This window comes from Chelonoidis abingdonii, chromosome 10 (assembly GCF_003597395.2).
Source record: "Chelonoidis abingdonii isolate Lonesome George chromosome 10, CheloAbing_2.0, whole genome shotgun sequence".
NCBI lineage: Eukaryota > Metazoa > Chordata > Testudines > Testudinidae > Chelonoidis > Chelonoidis abingdonii.
Window position 1 is genome coordinate 21,799,058 of NC_133778.1, and position 8,708 is coordinate 21,807,765.

Sequence of the window (8,708 nt, forward strand, 5' to 3'; positions counted from 1 at the left end):
CAGGAAGAATTAGTGTACTCAGGCAGCAGCTGCAGACATAGGTGCTGATTCTGTGGGTGCTCCAGGGCTGGAGCACCCACAGGGAAAAATTACTGGGTGCTCTGCACCCACGGGCAGCCAAGCTCCCCCCTCACACCTCCTTCTCCCCCCATGAGCGCACTGCATCCCTGCTCCTCCCTCCCAGTGCTTCCTGCCCCACATTGCCTAACAGCTGTTTGGTGGCACTTAGGACTTTCTGGGAGGGAGGGAGAGGAGCAGGGACACAGCCCACTCAAGGGAGGAGACAGGGCAGGCGTAGGGACTTGGGGAAAGAGGATGGAATGAGGGGCTCAGGTGGGAAAAGGTAGGGTGGGGCTAGGACTTTGGTGAAGGAATGGAATGGGGGCAGGGCCAGGGGTGGGTCCGAGCACCCACCAGGCAGAGGGGAAGTCAGTGCCTATGGCTGCAGAATGCCCTATCTGCAGTGCAGAGGTTGCACAACCCCTACATGTAACAAAGCCCATCTTGCAGGGGTTGGGACTAGGCCTATAAATCTGTGATTACACAGTTCCACACTCCTCCCCCCAATCCACAACAGGTGTACAGCCAGTGTATTCCTTGGACAGTCTTCCATAAATTGAAAAGATTGGGACTGTTTAGAAGAGACAGAAGGGATATGAAAACAGTATACAAAATGATAAATGGTAGAGAGAAAGTAAATTTGAAACTTTATCCACCCTCTGCCACAAAATCAGCAACAAGGGGCATTCAAAGACACTGAGCTAAAAAGGATGAGCTGAAGAATCCACTGTGTGGAAGGTGGAAACTGGGACTAGCTGAACAAGGAAGGTGTGATGAAGAGACCAGGGCAGAAGCAGGGGTAGGGAGAAAGACCAAGACCCAGTTGGAGAGCCCAAAGGGGGACACACTGCAAGAGGCTTGCAATGTACAGTACAGCATATAGAAATACTGTAGTATCTAAATTAACAAAATGCCTGTACTACTGTACAGTGGTTAATTATCTGACCACTTTTCACAAGGGAATTTCTCTCTTTAAACTGTTACAGTAGAACAAACTAGGATAGTTTCACTGCTTAACCTGCTGTACCACAATTCCATCATAATTTACATTCAATTTTAGTACAAACCTGCACTGTTACATTTGCACTTGTATAAAGCATCTTGATTGTTTTATGGTTCACTTAGTCACCTTTAGAATTTTTTTAAATAAAAGATGGCATAATTAAATGGATACAAATACAAAGTGTTCAAATTTAATGTCTGAATGGTATTTTTACACATATCCTCACATGTTGGTGCTACATCAGTAAAACAAAGGGGGATAAAAAAACTGCTACAGCGAAGTTTCCGAGATTTGAAAATATATACACTTCTACACTAAATAGGTAATGAGGAACCTTGACAGTTTCACAGAGCTGAATCTTGTTCTAAAGGCCATTTTACTATATACAGTTAGGCAAAATATTTTACTGTCCCTCAGGACAAACAGCAGACCACCTTATGCCTTTCTTAAGTAAGCCACTTTGACAACATTCAATACAAGGAGTACGTGAACACAAATCCACAAAGTATCCACAAACCTCACACCAGTTAATTGCAGATTCCTTGTTTAATACAGTTAGTTTTACATTCACACTGAGGTGGTTTCCCCCATAAAAATATTTAATTTTCCACATTGTTTGCACATATTTTTAGCATGCACTGAAGTGAATGACGGGCACAGTCCAATAGAATACTTCAACTGTCTAGAGAAAGTGAAAAAACAATCAAAATATTTCCAATTAAAAATCAGGGACAAATAGCAAATCTTAGAACAAGAACCACTCAAAGATGGAAACGCATTTTATATGAACATTTATCTTCAAAGTAACATGGAAATTATAATATGATCAAATGTACTGGCTACTGTAAACCACTTTTGTTGTACTGATGATTCAGATTTCCTTAGGACATCCATCCAGACACCTTGAGGGTACTGCTAACCAGTATAAATAGCTCTTCTCACAAGTTTGTAATATCCTTCTAAAAGTGAAGCTTTCCACTTTGACTAGCACTGAATATTGTTTTGAAATGTGCCTGTTACAGAATAGACAATTCTCTTTTCTTTGTGTACCAAGATTAATATCTGCACAACTTTGGAAAAGATTTTTCATTACACACACACACACACACCCCCCCCACTAGTAAGGAACATAAGATGTATTTTTCGGTTAAGCGTGGATGATTTGCTTAAGATCTCTCAATTAGTAGATTTTTATTAAACAGGCTACAATATGTGCGCTTTGTTGTCTTTAAAGCCTATATTTCAAATAGAAAAACCCTGATTCCCAGTTGCGTAGTTAAGAGTGCTACCAGGGGTAATCCTCTATTTCGGAATGTGTATCTAAAGAAGAGCTATTAAAAATATATTGAAAAGATAGTCAATAGGTAGTGCTGGCTAAAACTTCCAGTGAAACTTGAACAGCAGCAGAAGCTGGATATCACATCCTTGTGGAAAGTTTAATGATTATGAATTCATTTTACATACTATATACTATAATTTTCTCCATTGTTTAAAGCACTTTAATGTATAATTATTGAATAGGCTAATTTTTTTGTTCACGCATGAGCAAACATTTAAGCCCGTCAAAGTAGATTTAATCTCAACAGGTTGTTTTACTCTGAAAAGTGACTCTGTAAAACATGGTATTTAGTGTGCAATGTTTTTCACTTGCTTCCATATCAATTGCGTTAAGTTGACAAGTAAAAAAGATTTCTCTAGAGTCTAGCTTGGATTTTTCATTCTTGCATACCACCATCAGTAAGATGTTTACATGCCAAAATCTGTTTGTGACATCCATTTAACCTCCAGTGTTCTTACAAAAGGGTAGCTGAGTGGAATTAAACAATTGTGTGATTATGCATGAGGAAAAAATAATCCAGCTCTCTCTTTCAGCATTGTAGAGCCAAAAGGAGGAAAAAGTAAAAACTGTCGCTAAGCAAGCAGATATAACCCCAAGTAAGGAACAAGTTGAGTATGGTGCAATTTGTACATTCTCTTTTCAAAGTAGACCCACACTAATTTTTGGTAGCTCCATCTTCACAACCAAGGGTTGCTGTAACAATTGTTTTACGTACTTCCAGACAAAAATATTTTTTCAAACAACCATTGGTTCATCAACAGCTGTGGCTATCTTTAGGGTTATGATTTTCCAAGCCAAGATTCATTTATCACCTGGATAAATATGAAAAAGACTGGTAAGGCAACAGATTCTATCCCTCACCCATCTTGTAGCAGTTTTGAAATACATTCAACTTTTGTGCCTAAACTAGCTGACAGCATCCTTTGTACTTATCTAGTTTTGCACGTTGGTCAGAAAAAAATTGCATAGAAAATTATGCTTCTGAAAATAAAGCTGTAGAGCTCTTTTGTGTGTGTGCCATATACTAACAAACGTTCATGGTTCTACAAACTGATCTTTCAAAACTCTGTGAAATTAAGAACAGGTTCTAGAATTTACCATATAACTTGCAATATATTTCATGGCTTGATTTAGATGATCAGCAATTTGTTACAGATTTCAAAAAGGGCCCAAGTTTCAGATAAAAATGGATTGACACACCTCACAGGTAACTGTTATAGTCAAAGCATATGAGTTGTAAAAGTTAATCAAGTCTCAAGGGAATGTTGAAACAATAGTAAACTAAACACTAACGAGCATTCTTGGTCATTTCAAAAGTTATACCTACATGTTTAATATTCTCTAGTCCCCAAATGAAAGACTATGCAATGGCAGATGGTTAGCAATTAGTTAATGGAACTTTCATAAGCACCTTGCCCTTTCTGTGGCTATTAGGAAGAATAGATTGGCACCATTATTCCAAAAGTAAATGTCATTTGTACTTTTGCTTCATTCAGGGAAAGTTACAGAACTAGCAGATTTAAACTATCCAGATAGTACAATTTGCAGTGAAGTATATAACCAAGACTGTTCCAGCTATCATCTTTTCCTTTATGCCAAAAAGCTTAAAGATTCTTGTCTTCTACTGGCAGAGGTCAAAATTAGGTTTCCCACTAAAAGTGGCCTGACATTCAGAGGTCCTGAGCATCTACAACTCCTACTGACAGCAATATATGATGTAGGAGCCTAACTTCAGGCAGCAGGGTTGAAAATTTTGGCCACAGAAATCAGTTTCAGAGTAAATACAAACATTTTACACAAAAATGTCTATCTGTTACGTTAAAATATACATCTATTTATGGACAGTTGTTACTTTTTCCCCAAGAGTCATACAATCTCTCTTGCTATAGGAATATCAGCAAAAACATCTAGGCTCTTTTGCCAAGCCCTTTCTTAAACTACATGAATTTATATATATATATACAGATTAACAAGTTATAATGGATCTAGTACTCTTCTTTAGAGACTGTCAGCGCACAACAAATTGTAAGTCAACCTTACAAGACTTATAATGTCAAAAGTGCTTTTGCAAAGAACAGTACACAGATGTGTATTCAAAGTCTCAAAATACTTCATGAACTCTGAAGTGGTTATCTATGGAAGGGACTTCGTCTGCAAAATGAAGCAGTTTATTTACTTGCACACCAAATTCTTCAAGAATCTGCAAAAATTTCTTGTGCTCCTTCCCAATCCATGACCTCATTGTATCAAACACTTGGTAAGGTGTAACATGAGCATGAACTGCAATCCCTGTCTCTGCAAATTCTTTCAACACTTCAGGGTCAGTAACCCAAGTATTGCTTCCTCCAGAGTGACCACCATCCAGCCAGTAAAATGCTCTTATATTTTTTATAAAGGCATCTGTGTTCTTGTCCTTTTTAGCTTCTTTTAACTCATAAAGCAGCTGGTTCAAAACCACACAACCTTTACTGAAGCCAATCAAAGTAAATGATGTTTCACCTATAGCAGATGGTGTACCAAAACTCATAGCAGAATTATCAGAATGTTCCCAATTTCTCTCTGTCTCTGATGCTGGACAGCCATTTGTAGTAGGAACAGATTTTGACTTACAAACAGCTATTGTTTCATCCGTGTTGAAACTATACATACTCTTTTGGGACAGCAAAATGTTCTGGGTGATACTGAATGCATTAACTAGCAACGCATGAAGGTGTGTGAAAGCTCCAAAGTCACCGCTGTGTTCTGGTGCTCCAAACAAATTGCTTGCCACAAAATTATCATAGCAGCTGAATTTGTGCAGATGCATCCGGGAACATTTTACAACCCAAACATAACTATTAGGGAATCGGCGAGCGAGTATAGTAGCAATGTTTTCTAAACTCCAGCACTCCCATTGAAAGTTTTCTGGATGGCAGGCCATAACGTCACGATAGTTCTGAAAGAAACAAGACAGACAATACATTACTATGTTGTAGGAGTGCAGTGTTTCTGGTGAGCAAAGGTTTAACTCTCGGTTTGTTTCACACTCTCTAGCAGAAGCACTTATGGAAAGGGCCATGGCTGGCTGCTAGAAAGGGATACACGATTGTCTTTGGGAAAGTATGTCTTTGTCTTCAATACCCAGGATCACAGGATGGTTAATCTCCAAAATGGGAAGCATGTGTTTTCTTTCTGATAAGTAAGATATGTAAACTTAAACAAGTCTTAAAGAAAAGATGTTGCTCACTGCACACATATTATAGCAAAATGTTACCCAAATACAGCATTCAGTTTCCAAGTGTTGATTTTTATTGTGTTCTGGTGAGTTCCCACTTCAAAAGGCTAAGATTCTGTAGACTACAGATTACATTAAATTATATTCAGCCTCACAAAAATATTAATTCACCATTATTGTTTGGCCTTAAAATTTAAAATGTAAAACTATTTTATCACTTTAAGGATAAAGAATATACAGAAAACTAATCAAAGACATCATTGATCTCATTTCTTTTTAAGATAGGTTAACGCATTCCACTTATATCCACCTGGCTAGTAGTGCAAACAAAAACAACTCTCAGAAATATGGGTGGTCTTCCACAGCCCTATTTCTATTAATGGACTAGAAGTGATTAGCTTTTCATGAAGGATAATGCAATAGAAATGACACATGACTCTTGACAAGCCAGACCTAGTTTACAGATGACAAAGTCTATGATTCTTTGCACAGTCACAAACTGTAAAACATTAAAAAGCCAGAAAAAATTTTGTTTGTGCAGGGTTTTTTTTGCTTCATTCTGGTTATGGAGGAGGAAAAGGGTTTTTTCCCCTAACAAAAAATTACTCTTGTGCTTTCTTCACCATAGAAATATTGAAGTCAATTGGACTACTCAGAGACAAAGCTAAACATGTGGGTAAGCATTTGCAGGATCAGGGCCTCAATCTCTTTAAGTCTCAGTTCCCCATCTGTGCAATAAATAATACTTCATTACCTCAGAAATACATTGCGAGTATGAATTTGTTAGTGACTGTAAACCACTCAAAGCTCCCAACTGCCAAAATAAGTAACTACAGAAGTCACAATAAGTTATTGTAACTGAACATCTCAATTATTGATGCCAGTGTCAAGAACCTTCAGGCCAAGAAACATTAATTACTGGTTTTAGGTAGGAGTTTCTGTGAAAGAACAAGCCTACGAGCCCTGGTTCAAGCAGTTTATAAACTTCACTTGTGTAGCTTATTAGCTTCCAAATCTAAATAGCTAGACTTAACATTTTATAATTCATTAATGCATGGGGAGTAACTGTCAGGAAAAGAGACAGTTTTCTTCTTCTTAGCATATGTACAAGTGCCTCAGGTTGCATGTGACCAGAGTGAATCACTGAATTTGGTCTGCTCGTTGGATCTTTAGCTTGCCCAGGCATTGACAGGGAGCACAACATGAATGCTGATCCATGCCCGCTTCCCCTCTGTTAACTGAACCTTAAACCAAGCACTCAAGAGCCAGAAGACTACAGGAGCTAATGCTGCTCCACACTTTGAGATTTATCATGTCCTGTTTGTTGTTAGATTTATTATATTACTGATGATAACGTATGGGTAAATTGCTAACATTCTAGAGCAACCTTAATTTTTGACCACTCGATTTCACATCTTGTTTTATTAGATTTTTTAAATAATTTTCATATACATGTACACATCCTCTTAGTTAATTCTATTTTCATCCTAACAAAACAATTCAACTGTATAGTAGGGAGCTGTTCACTCTAACCAGAACTGCAGTGCACACACAGGAGAGATGAAACAAATCAGGCATCAACTTTCACTCTACTTAACTGTAAACACTCTCACCATATCCTAATGTAAGTAGCTCCCAGTAGATCCAAACACACAATATATTTAACATTGAGTTGCAATGCATACCACATAAGATAATCACACTAATATTCCACACTAGTGGACAGGACTGTATTTATCTATCTATCTATAGCAGCATTTTTATAATGCTTGCCATAAGAATAAGAACGGCCATACCGAGTCAGACCAAAGGTCCATCTAGCCCAGTATCTGTCCACTGACAGTGGCCAATGCCAGGTGCTCCAGAAGGAGTGAATCTAACAAGCAATGATCAAGTGAGCTCTCTCCTGCCATTCATCTCCATCCTCTGACAAACAGAGGCTAGAGACACCCTTTCTTACCCATCCTGGCTAATAAACCATAAGTGGCCATACTGGGTCGGACCAAAGGTCCATCTAGCCCACTATCCTGTCCTCCGACAGTGGCCAATGCCTGGTGCCCAGAGGGAATGAACACACCAGGTAATCACCAAGTGACCCATCCCCAGCTTCTGGCAAACAGCAACTAGGGACACCATCCCTGCCCAAAGGAGCAGCATTCCCAAGTGCACCACTTCACAGCATGCCTTTAGCTTCCTCCATTGTATGAACACTTGAGGGGGGTATGAATTGTTTGCAATGGACAGACTAACAGGAGCTATGAGGGCAGCACGCTACGCCCCCAACACACCGTAACTCTACTCTCCTTGCAAGAGTGGGTTTAGCCTGACCTAGGAGCACAGGGAGAACACACCAGGGCTGCCCCCCGTCCCTGGGAGGGGGGCAGGAGGCGGCCCCGCCCCCATGAGTTTGCGCTGGGGGAAGGAACAGCGCGGGGCAGCGGGTCGGTCTGGTCGGACCCCGCGCCGGCTCGGTGCGACTCCCGGCCCATCTCCCCGCCCGCCGGTACCTGCACGTCCCCCTGGAAATAGACGACATGATGCCGAGGCGGCTCCGGCAGCTCCGGCGGCAGCAGCAGCAACAGGTCGTTGGCTCTGCCGGGGTCGGCGCCCGGCACCTGCGGCAGCCGCAGCCAAGGGAGGCTCAGGCGGGCGGGGGAGGAGCCGCCGTCCGAGGGCCCCGCCCCGCAGCTCGGCGGGGCTCGGCACAGGCTCATGGCCCGGGCCAGGCAGAGGAAAGCCGAGCCGACCACAGTCCCTCAGCACCGAGCTGGCGGCGGGCGAGCCAGCGCGAGCGCCTGCTCATAGGAGCCACCTAGAGGCCCGCGCTGGGCCTCGCGCCGCGACCGCACCACCAGGCCACACCTGCCGCCGGCCTACAGCGCATGCGCAAGACACGAGGGCGGTACCGGGCCGGAGCGGAGGGGTAGGTCCTATCCGCAGAAGAGATTTAGGGGCGTGGTCTGGGGGAGTTCTCCCCCTATTGGCGGCTTCACTTCCCGCGTCTTCTTGGAAATGGAACAGGAGACAGACCAACGTGAAAGGGCTGAGGAAAGTGGCGATACGCAATGCGCACCTGGTCCTGTTCGCATGTC

At 41.6% G+C, this 8,708-nt stretch overlaps 1 protein-coding gene across 1 annotated transcript; it reads right to left on the reverse strand.

The window, feature by feature from the left end:
• Positions 1 to 1,590: 1,590 nt before the first annotated feature.
• C10H2orf69 (chromosome 10 C2orf69 homolog) lies at positions 1,591 to 8,509 on the reverse strand. Its single transcript, XM_032793608.2, has 2 exons — positions 8,124 to 8,509; positions 1,591 to 5,337 (listed from the first exon to the last, which is right to left on the reverse strand). Exons 1-2 carry the CDS (start codon positions 8,328 to 8,330, stop codon positions 4,504 to 4,506), a joined length of 1,041 nt encoding a protein of 346 aa, XP_032649499.2. The 5' UTR covers positions 8,331 to 8,509; the 3' UTR covers positions 1,591 to 4,503.
• Between the last annotated feature and the right edge of the window lie 199 nt (positions 8,510 to 8,708).

What these genes read in the sequence shown, in the direction of transcription:
- C10H2orf69 (XM_032793608.2), bottom strand. Translation starts at nt 8,330, where the DNA reads ATGAGCCTGTGCCGAGCCCCGCCGAGCTGCGGGGCGGGGCCCTCGGAC. An exon ending in ATTTCCAGGGGGACGTGCAG is followed by an intron (nt 5,338 to 8,123) that starts GTACCGGCGGGC and finishes TGTTTCTTTCAG; the next exon opens with AACTATCGTGACGTTATGGC.